This window comes from Aquarana catesbeiana, linkage group LG03 (genome assembly GCF_042186555.1).
Source record: "Aquarana catesbeiana isolate 2022-GZ linkage group LG03, ASM4218655v1, whole genome shotgun sequence".
In the NCBI taxonomy this organism is placed as follows: Eukaryota; Metazoa; Chordata; class Amphibia; order Anura; family Ranidae; genus Aquarana; species Aquarana catesbeiana.
The window spans coordinates 649200069-649216421 of NC_133326.1; the positions used below are offsets into that span (position 1 = coordinate 649200069).

Below are 16353 nucleotides of genomic sequence, written 5' to 3' on the forward strand. Positions count from 1 at the left end.
CATTTTCCCTTTAAGGGCAAGAAGCTGATCTGGACCAATCAGATGTCTGCGTCGAGGGGCCAGTAATACCTAGAAACCCTGAGTCGTGTACACGCCGCACCTGAACACAGCGGCGTCTCTGTCTGCAGGGGGGCGGGGACTAGAGGGTAATGGAATCTAGTCTACGACAAGATGGCGGCTGGAGACAGCTTTCATAATATTGTATGTTTTTTTTTTTTTTTTTTTACTGTACTAATATAAAAGAGGAATAACAATTACTGATTTTCTTGAGAAAAAAAAAATACTGATTCATTAGCAATTATTGAGTATATCTTTCTTCAAATGTATATTTATTTTTGGATAAGGAAGTGTTAGAATCTCTATCTCCCCTACAATCCTTTATGATTGCTATAACACACAGCCACAGACAATCCAACATGTTATGCAAATATTTCTTGTGAATCTGTTGCAAAGTGTTTTACATGAAGATCCTACCAGTAACAGCACTTCCTGTTGCGGGCTGACAACGCTAAGCCACTTCTTTACTGGGGGGGGCGTGCCAGTAGAGCATTATCAGCCTGCCATACGTATTCAGTTTGTCATTGGAGAGGGGGGGGGTTCTTATCAGGGCGATCAGATAAGCAGCCCAAAAAGCCAGCTGAAGGCGCATGCATGGCAGGCTGACATGATTATGCGGTATTTACAAAAAAAATATATGTGCCGGCAAATATTGCATAAAAAGCTCTTAAGTCCAATTCACACGGACCAGAGAGTTAAAGAACATGCAATATTTACCACCAGGGTTTTGCCGGCGGTATCACATGCGGTATTTGTTGGGGGACTCCCACGTTGTTTTTTAGAAAAATAGTTGGTTGCTAAGGAATGGGCTGGGAATCCGGCTCCTGCGTCCTTAACAATGGATGATTGATCAGCTGTCGGCGGGTTAGCCACTGACAGGCTGACAGCTGAATGTAAAAAAAAATATCCCGACAATTAAAAATGTTGAAAAACAAACAGCGTGGGATCCCCCCCAGTCCATACAAGGTCCTTCGTCAAAAGGTAAAAAAAAAAAAAAGCATGGCAGGTCAGGAAAGGGGGGCCCCTCCCCCTCCTGAACCATACCAGGCCACATGCCCTCAACATGGGGGGGTGGGTGCTTTGGGGCAGGGGTGACTCTGCCCTCCCCACCCCCAAAGCACCTTGTTCCCATGTCGATGGGGACAAGGGCCTCATCCCCACAACCCTGGCCCATGGTTGTCGGGGTCTATGGGCAGGGGGCTTATCAGAATCTGTAATCGCCAGATGCCGCTCCCCCTCCCCCCCATGTGAATGAGTACCCCTACCCATTCACCAAAAAGTGTCAAAAAGTAATAAACAGAGAAAGTTTTTGAAAATTCCTTTATTAAAAAATATATCTATCGTGAATCACGCCGCCCACCACACCCAAAAAAGAAAAAAAAAAACGTTCCTGCTGTCCATGAAAGCTGGCCGCCTACTGCAGGCTCTGTGGTTTGACAGTTCTTATAAAGGAAAGGGGCAGGGCCACCTGGTGACATCACCTGGTGGCACCACCCCTTATGATGTCACGGACCGTTGCATTCTGCTGTAATTACTGCTTAATCAAAAAAATACCACATTCGGTATTTAACGCAAAGTTCTAATTGAATTGAACACCGCATGTGGTATTTTACCACATTTTATTAGCCATTATTTAACTCTTATGCCCGTACACATGAGCGGAATTTCCGTCGGAAAAATCTTGGATGGTTTTTCCGACAGAATTCCGCTCAAGCTTGGCTTGCACACACATGGTCACACAAAAGTTCTCTGAACTTTCAACCGTCAAGAACGCGGTGACATACAACACTATGACGAGCCGAGAAAATGAAGTTCAATGCTTCCGAGCATGCGTGGAATTGTTTCCGAGCATGCGTGTTTTTTTGCGCATCGGAATTGAATACAGACGAACGCATTTTCGGATAGGAACTTTTTCCGACCGAAAAATAGAGAACATGCTCACAGTCTTTTGCTGGCTGGAATTCCGCCAGCAAAAGTCCGATGGAGCATACACACGGTTGCATTTTCCGACCAAAAGCTCACATCGGAGTTTTGCTGGCGGCATTTCCGATTGCGTGTACGCGGCATTAGTGAATTGACCCCATAGTGTTGTCAGCCTGCAACAGGATTTACTTAACCACTTCACGCAAATTAACGTACCTGTACGTCAATACTTTGACGTTAAATACCGGGGTTATGGCAGCAGCTAGCTGCCATAACCCCGGTATTTTCAGGAACGGCGTGCGATTCTCTTTAAGATAAAAGTGGTCTCTGCAGATTTGCCGTGAGATCACTTTTATCGGGGACGGGAGAGGGCCTCTTCCGCTGCACTCTAGCCGTCTCCGCCGTTTACCGGACCTGCCAGTAGCAGCAGAGATGATCGGGTCCTTTCCCCTCACTGCCTGGATGCTGAGTGAGGGAAAGATGGCCCCGCTCAGGCTCCATAACATTGGAGGGTGGAAGCGACATCAAATGTCACTTCCGCCCAATGCTCTTAAAGGGGAATTTTAATTTTTTTTCTAATCACATTTCATTTTTTATTTTTATTTTTTATTGCATTTTAGTGTAAATATGAGATCTGGAGTCTTTTTTGACCCCAGATCTCACATTTAAGAGGACCTGTCATGCTTTCTTTCTATTACTAAGACATCTAGGGGATGTTTACATTCCTTGTAATAGGAATAAAAGTGACCCATCATTTTTTTAAAAGGACAGTGTAAAAAAATAAAAGGTAAAATAAATAAGGAAAAAAATGTTTTTTTTTTAGAGTCCCCTCCCGCCAAGCTCGCGCACAGAAGCGAGCGCATACGTAAGTCGCGACCACATATGAAAACGGTGTTCAAACCACACATGTGAGGTATCACCGTGATCGTTAGAGTGAGAGCAATAATTCTAGCACTAGACCTCCTCTGTAATTCAAAACTGGTAACCTGTAAAAATTTGTAAACATTGCCAATGGAGATTTTTAAGTGCCAAAGTTTGTCAATTTTGAAGCGTTGGGTATCAATTTACTCGGCGTAACATTATCTTTCACAATATAGAAAAAAATTGGGCTAATTTTACCGTTGTCTTATTTTTTAACTCAAAAAAGTGTATTGTTTCCAAAAACATTGCGCTTGTAAAACCACTGCGCAAATACGGTGTGACATAAGGTATTGCAATGACCGCCATTTTATTCTCTAGGGTGTCTAAAATATTTATATATACATATATATAATATATATATATATATATATATATATATATATATATATATATATATATATATATATATATATATAATGTTTGGGGGTTATAAGTAATTTTCTAGCAAAGAAAAAAATGATTTTAATTTAAAAGCAAGTCTCAAAAAGAGGCTTGGTCCTTAAGTGATTAAAGAGTAAATTCACCTTTTCATGATAAAAAGGTGAACTAACTCCAAAGAACCTGAATTAGAAATGGAAACATATTGCAATAAATACATTAAGGTATTAAAGTGAAAATAGGTGATGATTCCTACTTAGGCTGCTTAATAGAATATAATAAAATGGAATAGAAAAGAAAAGAACATACTACAATGGAATATAATAAAACAGAATAGAATGGACTAGCAAATAAAGGAATAGAATAGAATCAAACTGAATATAATAGAAAATAAAAGAATAGAATAAAACAGAATAGAATGGAATATAAAATAAAGGAATAGAATAAAAATGCAATAGAATAAAACATAAAAGTAAAAACATTGAATAAAACAGAATAAATTAGAATAGAAAATAAAGGAATAGAAAAGAACAGAATACAACAGAATAGAATACAATAGACAATATAAGAATAGAATAAAAAATAATATTAAATGGAGGTGGGTGGACGTGCTGCAGAGGAGCTCCGCCGAGCCCTCTGCAATCTAGTGCCATCCGGAGCTCATACAGCATACAATCCTTCCCCAGGTGTGTCCCACGATTGCCGGGTGCTAGCTGCACTGCTCCCGGGGTCAATTGACCAGTTCAGCCGGCGGATTGAGTGGCTCTCGGGCCGTGGCCGGCCCTGTACTAGACGCCGGCCGCCATCTTGCGGCCTACAAGACAGCCGGCATCCCCGGTCTCGCGTACGATCGGCCGGCCTGTAACCAAGACCGCTGACTCAGGAGCTGACCGGACTGAGAGGGGACCCAGGACCCTGTAGAAGCATCAGAGGAAATAGGCCCAGGACACCCGCGGCCTACAGGAGATCAGAGGCCTGTGAGGCCTCCAGCACTACCGGACTATAGTACCGCAATCGGGGGTACAGGAGACACCCAGCTCACGGCCATACACAGTGGACACGCCATCTTGCGGCCTAACAGTGAAGACGGGCCCACACTTTACTGAGTCATAATTAGACTGTGCTCTCCTCCCTGTACGCACCCAGCACTGAGAATTTACCTCCGCGCTGACAGGAAGACATTGCTGCTCGCTCGGGCCTGTCCCTTCCCCTCCCCGTACCCCTCAATTTTGTGGAGGCTGGGGGGTTTTGATAGAGATCAATCGACCATGGATGGCTGAAGCCGCACACCCCTGAGTCCCGTGCCACCCCGACAGCTACAGGCTATCCCTGTAATATAGCACACCTGCATTTTACATGGCGGAAGCTAGCTCACACACCTCGGAGCTTACTGACCCTCAACAAGGCACCATACAGAGGTATCTACTTAGAACAGCGCCGACTGATCCCCGGACCCCCAAAGACAAGATGGCGCCCAGCCGCAACCCGGGGAAGACCAAGCCACCCACCGCCACTCCCGCAGCAGCCTCCATGACAGAAGACACAAATGAAAAACTCCAAGATTCCAGAGGAGAGACATCAGCCTCCTCTACAAGGTCAGTCACATCGCAAGACACAGACACCGGGGAATTCCAGACAACCCCTCATCCCTTGTCGGGAGTACCCATTAGAACGGAAGCTACAGCCTTCCTCCCTGCCTTCAGAACTGATTTCGAATCATGGGCAAGCAAGATGGAGGATTCCCTACAAGTAGAGCTAAACGCTCTGAGACAAAAAGTCACGGCTAATGAGGAAGCGGTATCGGTCTTAACTACTGCCCAGGATGACCACGAGGCACGTATAACAGCTCTTGAATCTGCATCCGCGACACATATCCGTCGCCTACGCCACCAGCAGCTCCGCATAGAAGACAGCGAAAACCGCAGTCGCAGAGACAATATTAGACTGCAAGGTCTACCTGAGGCAACATCGGGAGCAAAACTAAAACCCACTGTCATATCCATCCTCAACAAAGTGCTGGGAAGAGAGGCAGCAACACCAATTGAATTGGATCGTGTTCACAGGGTGGGCGGGCCAGGGGGGGCCCGAGATGGTCGCCCCCGCGATGTCCTATGTCGGGTCCACTATTACACCTTAAAAGAGGAGATCATGCGAAAAGCATGGAACGTGGGTCCAGTGGACTTCTTTGGAGCCTCTATTCACCTATACCCTGACTTGTCTCGCAATACGCTATACATGTGTAGAGTGGTGCGCCCTCTACTAGACCTTATACGGCAAGCCGGTGCCTCCTATACATGGGGTCACCCCTTCAGCATCAAGGTAACACGGGGAGACAGCAGGTTCACGCTCTCCGATCCAGATCAACTACCTGACTTTTTCCTATTCATTGAGCAAGAGCCGGTAGACGTCTTGAACTGGCTGGACCCTCCAGATGACGGATCGAGACAGTTGGGACTTGGTCCACTCCCACAGCGCCGCAGACAACCTAGGTCTAGGTCGGTCTCTTCTGGCCCATGGATGAGACGACCTACCTCTCCAGAAGATCAAACCAGAAGTTGATAGGAGACGGACAGCTGGGGCTGTTTTGCAAAGTTACCCCTATTTTTGAGCTATACTTTTCTACCCTAAAGCCCAAGACTCCCGGAAAACTTGGTAAAAGATGTAATGAAAACAGGGGTCGGACCTATTGGCTCTTTTCCTGCTCTTTGCCAATTTACTATATGGCTGGGGTTCGGGAGAGAACATGGCCTATGATCACCTTGGGACTCTCACTATGAAGGGCGTCAGGCACTGCTACAATACACCAACGGTTTTTATAAAATGTTCTGCTTTGTGTCAGATTGTTCCTTCTCACCCCCTTCCTCTGTGGGGTGCGATGGGGGGTGTGTGGCGGGAGTGGGGGATGCTACTCCGGAGGGAGGTTTGGCCTCCGGTCTTAATTAATCTCCGCCTTAGGAGAATGAAAGTTTAAAAGGCGCCACGCAGGGTGTCTCCTCGGGTGGATCCCCCACTCCTCCTGTTCCCCCTATGCACATACTATAGTTTTGACTAAATGATTTCTCTACAAGTGGGAGCCAATGTAATTGCAATTTATTTTCTATATAACCCCAGGTTAACTACTTATACCCACTGTTTATATTTAGTTGATTGTTCTCATCTGTTCTCGTTAAGCTGCCTTATGCTTCACATACGTTTTCCATGTTTCGTGTGCCACATACACTATTTGCATGCCTGATTCGCTGTCGGGATCACGGCTCAGGTTCCCCCATTTCGACCTTCCCCCCACAGTAGGACAGGCACTGTTTGTGCCTAAAGTGTGATATCTCATGCAGTGTTTTGCGTTAGCAAACACATTAGTTCACTGGACACATTTTTTAGGTGTCCTTTCATTTACACCTTACTTCTTCCATTATCCTCATAACCTTCTCTTTCCTCACTTCCCTTTCTTTTCCTTTCTCTTCTTTTTCTCCCACTACCGTATTCCACCCCTTCTCCCCACCCTACCCCGAACTGTTCTACGTACTTTTCTTCTATATCCTTTCTCTCCTACATGACTTCTAGCACTCCAGCATGGCTCACACGGTGACCTCATGCCCCCAATTGAAATTTTGTTCATACAATGTAAACGGGCTGAACATTGCCTCGAAACGTGGGCAAATACTATATCAGATGCACAAAAGACGAGTCAACGTACTTTTGTTGCAGGAGACCCACTTCCATTCTGAATCCACCCTTTTCTGCTCCAGTAGATACTTTAATAGATGGATCCACAGTACCAATCCATCACAAAAATCTAAGGGAGTATCTATTGCGTTTCATAAAACACTCCCTATTGAATTGCTCGATCATATGGCAGACCCACAGGGCAGGTACGTTTTTGTGAAAATCTCTCTGTGGGGGACTAAATTTACAATAGCTAATCTATACTTACCTAACACACACCAAGTCCCATCGGCCTTGCAGTATTTAAAGATCTTGGCGGGTTTTGCAGAGGGTAAGCTCATACTCGGGGGGGACTTCACTACTCCTCTGGATCCACTCTTGGATTCATCGACATCCCATTCCTCCATATCCTTTCCTAGAATACGGGCCCTAAAACGTGCCATCTACAATATGCATCTTGTAGACATATGGCGGATACTGTATCCAGAATCACGAAACTACACACACTTTTCCAACGTTCACCGATCATACAGTCGTTTAGACTATTTCTTAGTCGACCACAGCTGCTTATACTGGTCCCTAAATTGTGAAATAGACCCTATGGTTTGGTCCGACCACTCCCCTATATTCCTGACACTTACAGTCCCCTCTACCCCAATAAAAGAATGGACATGGAGGTTAAATGACTCGCTTCTGACTGAGCCAGGGTTCGATACTCGGATAGCGGAGACTATTTCGAACTTTTTTACAGACCACGCCTCTGATGACACCTCACCACCCATTCAATGGGAGGCATTAAAGGCGGTTTTACGGGGTAGTTTTATCCAAATGGGTGCCCGCATGAAAAAAGAACGCTTGGCTGCGATAGCCACGGCGGTACACAAACTCAGGGCACTAGAGACTACCCATAAACGCTCCCCGACTGTGGAGGTGCTTGCGAAGGTTTCTTCCGCTCGCTCTCAGCTTAGGGAATTATATGAGGCTTCCGCCCGTACCTTTGCAAACAAACTAGCTTTTCACCAATACAAATTCCGGAATAAATGTGGTAGATCACTAGCTCGCACCCTACATACCAAACAACCTAACACCTTTATACCTCACGTACGGGACAATTCTGGGAAAACTGTCTCGTCACCTTCTGAGATGGGACAAGTTTTCCGGGATTTCCATCAATCCCTCTATAACATACCTACAACAAGCCCCACTGAGCCCCCCTACACTAGAGCGGACGCACAAGCCTCATATATCGCACAAAATGCATTGCCTACTCTAGACGACGAAACAATAGAGGACCTTGAAGCTCCGATATCGGAAGACGAGGTTGCCCGCGCCATTGCATCTACCCCATCTGGCAAAAGTCTGGGCCCTGATGGCTTCACCCCGAAATTTTATAAACAATTTGCTCCCCTTCTCACTCCCTTCTTAACAAAAGTATTTAACTCAATCTCTGAGCGATCAGTATTCCCGCCGCAAACTCTAGAGGCACATATCACCCTCATCCCAAAACCCGACAAAGACCTGACTATATGTGCTAATTACCGACCCATTTCGCTCATAGGGGTAGATTTGAAAGTGTATGCGAAAGTGCTAGCAAATAGATTATAACCGGTGTTACCCCGATTAATACACTTAGATCAAGTGGGCTTTGTAAGTGGACGAGAGGCACGAGATAACACCCTGAAAACTCTTCTCATTGCAGACTATGCTCGAGCCCACAATGTCCCATTATGTCTTCTCACGGTAGACGCGGAAAAGGCCTTCGACCGCGTCGACTGGCAATTTCTTCGCCTATCACTGCAACAACTGGATCTAGGCCAAAACATGCTCTCCAGGATAATGTCCCTCTATACCTCTCCCTCCGCTAGGATTAGACTAAACGGATCTCTAGCGCCAAAATTCACTATTCGCAATGGAACGCGACAGGGGTGCCCCTTGTCCCCCATTCTCTATGTTCTTGTTATGGAACACCTAGCCATCACCCTTAGAAACAACCTGGCTGTCCACGGTGTTAGTATAGGCCCCATACATACTAAACTTGCCTTATTTGCAGATGACTTGCTCATATTTGTGACCCAACCGCAAGTCACCTTACCCTCCATTATGCAGGAGTTTCAGAGATATGGAGATGTTAGTAACTTTAAAGTTAATCATAGTAAGTCAGAAATACTCAATATTTCACTCCCAGAAGCAGCTCTCCAACAGCTCGCGTCTACCTTCCCTTTTAAGACAAACTCCACATCTATTCGTTATTTAGGAATTCATATCCCAACAGACGCTTCCCAACTATTCACCAGCAACTTTACCCCTCTACTTCTTAGAACACAAGCGGATCTGACCACATACGCATCTAAACAGCTCTCTTGGTTGGGAAGGGTGAATGTTTTAAAGATGGATGTCCTCCCTCGATTCCTCTATCTTTTCCATACCATTCCTATTCACATTTCCACCCTGTTTTTGAAAAGGCTTCGTCAGATTTTTTCTAAATTCATATGGCAAGGAAACCGCCCCAGGATAAAGAATGACACAATGATTCTTCCGAAGGCCCGGGGGGGGGAGCAGGGGTCCCGGATGCCTCTTCCCACCATAAGGCAGCGGTACTCACACGTATTGTGGATTCGTTTCACCACCCTTCCTCCAAGCTCTGGGTTCAATTGGAGAAACATCTCAATGGGGCTGATCTTTGCGCCCTGCCGTGGATACCTATGACTCAGCGGAAGGATAGTACCCTCTCTACTGCCCTTACTCGTCAGACTCTTCAGATATGGGACCGACTGCTATTAACGAGTAAATTATCTAAACCTCTGGGCCCAATGACTCCTCTCTTTGGGACTCCGGCTTTCCCTCCGGCGGAGGATAAGGAGAGATTTGGACCCTGGAATAGGGATAGTCATCGACGTTTAGCACAGGTATTACGTGCTGACCCATCTTTGAGACCAGACATACCCCCAATCATGTGGTTACAAAGGAGTCAATTAATGTCATATATACGTACTTTCTCCCCCATCTCAGAAATCCTGGATGACCCGACAGACTTTGACGAGCTGCTCTTACAACCAGACCCGCCAACACATGTAGTATCACTGTTATATTCCCTTCTATTGAACGTATCTAACCCTGACTATCCAACGTACACGCAGAAATGGGATACAGATCTACAGCATTCCATCTCCCCTGCTGATTGGCAAAAAAGCTTTATCTTAACGCATAGGATCTCTTTGGCAACTAAGACTCAAGAAAAAGGGTTTAAGCTATTAACAAGGTGGTACAGATGCCCGGTGACTATTCAACGGTTTAACCCTTCTCTATCAGGTACTTGTTGGAGATGCCTGTCCTCTAGTGGGACAATGCTCCACATCTGGTGGGCATGCCCTCCAATTCGGAAACTTTGGCAAAAGGTCTTTGATCTATACAGCAGGCTGATGGCGACCTCAATTAAGCCCACACCAGAGATAGCCCTACTATCTATGCTTCCGGGCCCACTCAAGCTGATTAAAAAAGACATACTGCGCCACTTTTTGGCCGCAGTCAGGACAGTAATCCCCAGACATTGGAGAACAATGGATGTGCCTTCCTTGGGTGATTGGGCTGTTGAAGTGGATCGGATAAGAGATCTGGAGCGCCTGCTGGCGCAGGAAGCAGGAAAGGAGGAACAGTTCTCCACCACCTGGACCTCATGGTCGATGTTTCGTTATTCCGATGACTTCCCCATATGGGTCAGGGATGCCCCATCTTTATCCACCGATTAGCCATGCTCGGGTGCTTCTCACTTCTGTTGTCACCCCTTATCTATCTACATGCTATCATTCTTACCCCTCTCTCTCTGTTTCCTTTTCTTTATGTACTGAACCAGTCACTCAAATATATAATCAAAGATCATATACCCAGAATTGCTCAACAACATGAATATTTATAATAAGTGATTGAATGATCCCTACGGCGTTCCAGCCTGATTAGGAGGAACCTCCAGATAACACAAACACGCGAAATCACAAAGGTGGATATAGGATGGTTCCCCCACACATATTATTCTATTTTTACATTAAAATCCTCTACATACAATATGATAATATAGTATTTCTCCAGAAGCTGTATATTAAAGCTTATATTCATGTGCGTGTATAGTAAAGGGTTCCCTTATTGTTTTGTATATAATTTATACAATATTATACTGTAAAGTACTTTATCTTTCTGTTCTACCCTTATATTGAAATAAACTAAGATTGAAAAGAAAAAATAATATTAAATTAGAAGAGAACAAATATAGCCATCTTTCGAAATTAAAGTTTTGGAAGATGGCTATATTTGTTATAATCTATTCTAGTCTATTTTTTTCTAATCTTTTCTTTTTTTATTCTATATTTCTCTATTCTATTCTTTAATTTTCTATTTTACTCTATTCTGTTCTATTATTTTCTATTCTATTCTTATATTTTCTGTTCTATTTTATTCTATTCTATTCTATTCTATTCTGTTCTTTTCTATTCTATTCTGTTTTATTCTATGCTGTTCTTTTCTATTCTATATATTCTATTCTGTTTTATTATATTCTACTTCTATTCTATTCTATAAAGCAGCCTATGTAGGAATCCTCATCTTATTGCACATTTTTTTTTACCTTACTGTATTTATTTGCAATATGTTTCCATTTTAAATACAAATTAATTTTTGAATTCAAAATAAACATTAAATTCATTTTTAATTCATTTTAAAATAATGGATATACCGTACAAAGCAAATCCAAATATATGAAACAAATTCCATCGTGCACATCTCTAGTGAATTTATTCTTTGAGAGAACTGTATACAATACATCTAATGTCAAAATTATGGAAAAACAGATTAAGGACCCTTTAAAGTGTAAAAAAGTGGAAAATGAAAAAAACTGCGAGTAGGCGGGCTTTGAGTAAGCGCTGACTTTAGCAAGAAACACGTCACCTTTCTTCTGGCAGTGACTGTATTGCACTTAATGGTCATAGGTGCTTGGACCAAACACAGGATCTGTCTCCTCTCCCTCTACATAATCAACAAATATTCAGGTTGCGCTCCGCTGGGTCCTTTCTTCTTTATTGTAGCAGTGACATGGATTGCAGTGCACAGCTTCTCACGCCAGACATGGCTCGTTCTGTGATTAATTTTGCCTCTGGACAGGGCTTAACCTAAATTGCTTTAGGGGAGCATCTATATCCAGTGGAAGAAACCTGGGCTTTGCAAACTATGTTACTGCTACAATTTTGTGTTGTTCTGGATGTCTGGTCCCCTGCTGCACTCTGTGGATCCTTTGGTGGTCCCTACATTACTACAGGCACAGTAGTGGTGTAGAGGTCAAAGGATGGAACCACTGTGAACGGCAGGGGAGGCAGGCATCTGACACTTCCAGAACTGTGTTAAATATAAAGAGGCCAGTGGTTTGCAATGGAACAAGGATTGATGCCAGTGGCGGATGGTGCTCAAAATTTTTGGGGGGGCTCAAACAAACTGAAAAATTCTGAAACAAAAACATAAAATGCAGCCACTGTGCCATCAATTGCAGCCACTGTGCCCATCAAATGCAGCCACTGTGCCCATCATATGCAGCCACTGTGCCCATATTATGCAGCCACTGTGCCCATAATATGCAGCCACTCTGCCCATCATATGCAGCCACTTTGCCCCATCAAATGCAGCCTCTCTGCCCATGAAATGCAGCCACTGTGCCCCTCATATGCAGCCTCTGTTCCCATGAAATGTAACCACTGTGCCCATCATATGCAGCCTCTGTGCCCATGAAATGCAGCCTCTGTGCCCATCATATGCAGCCACTGTGCCCATGAAATGCAGCCACTGTGCCCATCATATGCAGCCTCTGTGTCTATCAGTTGCAGCCACTGTGCCCATTAATTGCAACTTCTGTGCCCATTGTATGCAACCTCTGTGCCCTTGAAAGGCAGCCTCTGTGCCTCATCAATTGCAGCCTCTGTGCCCATCATATGCAGCCACTGTGCCCCATCAATTGCAGCCTCAGTGCCTATCATATGCAGCCACTGTGCCCCCCCCACCCGCTCGCTGTCTGGCTGGCACTTACCTCATCTTGGTGGCGGGTCAGGCAGCGGGTTGCGGCGGCAAGCTGTGGGACGGGTAGCGCAGGTCAGGCGATGGCTCCTGTGTCCTCCATGCGTCTCTTCTTCGCTTCTGCTAGCTGGCCAATGGGATCGCCTGTGCCTTCAGCCAATCAGGTGACCAGTATTAGACCCGTGCCTCCTGATTGGCGGAGAGGCAGTTCAGTGTTAGAAAAGCAAATATTCATTTGCTTTTCTAACATGCCTGGGTGGACTGCGAGCGCAATGCTCTGCGCTCCAAGTCCACCTTTTTTGAAGCTTACTAGAGCCTATTTCAAGTGCTTGAGAAAACCCCCCCCGCCGCTGGAATTCAGGTTCAGACTTCTGCTTCCACTCATACACTGACGATACCCAAATCTACTTTCGCATCACCGGTCCAAAAGACTACCATCAACAACTAGAGAAGTGTCTCACTTTGATAGATGACTAGATGACCATTAGTTCCCTCAAACTCAACGGGTCAAAAACAGAACTTCTCCTCCTACACGCTAACCAAAATCCCAAATCCAAGACTCCATGGATACCTCCCACCATCTTCGGACAGACAATCTCTCCGAGCACCAAAGCCAAGAGTCTCGGAGTTATCTTTGACTCAGAAATGACAATGGATGCACAAATAGGTTCAGTAGTTAGCGGTTCTCACCATCTCCTCCGCCTGCTACGCAGACTCATTCCCTTTATCCCAGAAAAGGACAAAGCAGCAGTAGTTGGAACAATCATCAATTCCCGTCTTGACTACGCAAACTCACTCTACATAGGCTTACCCCAATATCAGCTTGCGCACCTACAGGCCATTCAAAACACGGCGGCAAGACTGATAACAGGAAAAAAACCCTGGGAGTCCATCTCCCCATCCCTGAGGAGCCTACATTGGCTAACGGTAAAGAATCGGATCACATTCAAGACGCTCTGCCTCACCCACAAATGCATACAAGGTAACGCCCCTCAATACCTCCGAGAGAAAATAAAACACTACACACCCAATCGCAATTTGCGATCATCCAACCAAAACTTCCTCCTCGTTCCCAAATACCGCTACAAAGCAAGGGGAGAATGCAGATTCGCAGTCCAGGGACCTCGGCTATGGAATACTCTTCCAACTCACATCCGCATGGAAGAAAACCATCTGGCCTTCAGGAAAAAACTCAAAACCTTCCTCTTCTAAGAAGCTGTTCAACACTAAACGCATTTAGCGCCTTGAGGCGATTCAGTTCGCAATTGCAGCGCTTTACAAATCATTCATTCATTCGTTCATTCATAGATTCATGCAATGCAATGCAATGCATGAATCTATCCATTTGTCATATAGGGGATGGCGTGACAGAGGGGGCGGCGCCTGTGCGCCCCTAATGGATCGTCCGCCCCTGATTGATGGTAAGAATGACAGGTGTGACAGACAGGTGTGTATAGACCCCCTCCAATTGTAGGTGTTGCTTTTTACAGTCACTTTAAAGGCCCTCCTATTGGTTAATGAGGCCAGATATCAAACTTAGGGACTAAGAGTGAGGCACTGAGGGTGGTAGGGGGCCGGAACCCAGACACAACTCATGAAGTTGATCTGCATGAAAAAGAATCAGGGTTTTAGGGCTCTTTGCAAGGCATCTGGTTGCACCTTTAGGTGCCCAATTGTTTTAGGATTAGACCACTTCCAACACACTGGTGGCATTGGATTGGACACGGCTGCCTCCCAAGTTAGAAGTAATTGTACAAATTGGAGACAGAGGTGCCGGTGCAGTCACTGTAAACTAAAGGCAAGACTTTTTTGTTAGTTTTGGATGGAGTGGAGTGGGATTAGAACACTTGTCAGTTATTATTGCTGTCTGCGCCCCCGTTAGGGAGATTCCCCCTCTCTATTTGTCCTGTTTATCGTTATCATTGAAAGTGAAAGTAAAATAAAATCCCAAATTTTGGGTTATTTCCAGAAAACTAATAGAGGGGAAATCTTCCAATAGGGACACTAGTTCTGGTGACCTGGGGTTCCCCAAGAAATCCCTTAATTTAAAAAGATTTCCTCTCACTTTCTGTGGGGTGGGGACTGGGAGTGAAGGGAAATCTCCCCAATGGGATGCAGATGGTGAAAAATAATCTGACAGGAGTTATAACCCTCCCTTAATCTATCCAAATTGAAAAAAAAAAAGTTTTGCCTATAGTTCTACTTTAAGATCAGAAGCATGCCCTGTAAGCTATAACAACTTCAAACGATGGGCACTAGACATAAAAACCAAACTGTGTCTGCTTCTTGCAGGACTGCTCACTAGGCAGCCACAAAGGTCACATACAGCATATGGCTAAAAACCAGTTAAGTCTCAAAGTCAGATGTCTCAATGTGACCAACGTAACGATTTCTCAAAGCTGTGGTTTCCTGGCAAGTAGTTCATCTTCAGTTCCTTATTCCTGGGTGTGGTGACTCCGAGCACAAAGAAACATCTCCTCGAGAGAGTGGCATGGAGCTATTGTTTGTTCTAGGTAAGAATTTTTACGTCTTTGTTACTATATAAGACCTCCATTCTCAGGTCTGGCATGCTGGGCCCAGTCACAGAACCAGTGGGCTCAGCTTCATAAACTGCAGTCTATATAGTTTCATGAAGAAGGACTGTTTAATAAATGAGGAATATAGCCCAAGGATAATAATTTTAAACACATGCAATATATGCTTTGTGAGGGTTTACCAGGTTCTTAACAAGAACTTGCCATGGCTGATGGTGTCTGAGTGAGATGCACTTTAGGTCTCCAGGAGCTCTAACAGCCATTTGTCCATCACCAAGCTGGGTGTTCTGGTCCAGTACCATCACTCACAGTGAAGGTCAATGGGATCAGCTTCACTGTCCAGTATTCTGCTTGTGTTAGAAGTTTAGGGAAGAAAGATCATTATTCAGACTTGGGCTCTAAAAAAAACATTTTTCGACCCTAAATGCTCGTGTGGACTTTTGTTTGCATTTAAACTGCCCATTTACCACATATTAGTAAATGTAAATGTATATATGGCTTAAAGGAGCTTAAAGTAATTTCTGAAGCAATTCAAGGGAATGGCCAACTGAAAGGTGTAAAAAAAATTCAATACCCACTAAAATATATGGTTGTAGGAAATGTATGTATGTAATATATATTTATATGGGATTAATATAATATGTGGGATAGATCATAACTGGTGCATGTATACAACTCAGGGGGAGACGAGCTGTTTATTTACAAGACTGTCTCCTGTCTCTTAAAAGACAAAAGCTTCTGCTTGGTGCAGTAGTGTATTTAGGTTTTGTGCTGCCCTAGGCCTGACTAAACTTGTGTACCCCCCAATTTTAATATGACCCACCCCTTG

At 44.6% G+C, this 16353-nt stretch overlaps 1 protein-coding gene across 1 annotated transcript in view; it reads left to right on the plus strand.

Annotated features, from left to right (window-relative positions):
* Positions 1-5010: 5010 nt before the first annotated feature.
* LG03H19orf38 (linkage group 03 C19orf38 homolog) overlaps positions 5011-16353 on the plus strand; it is a 55564-nt gene continuing 44221 nt past the window's right edge. The window contains exons 1-3 of the mRNA XM_073623639.1: positions 5011-5343; positions 7136-7148; positions 15390-15503. Of these exons, the coding sequence (XP_073479740.1) occupies positions 5011-5343; positions 7136-7148; positions 15390-15503 (460 nt within the window). The remainder of the gene's footprint in view (positions 5344-7135; positions 7149-15389; positions 15504-16353) is intronic.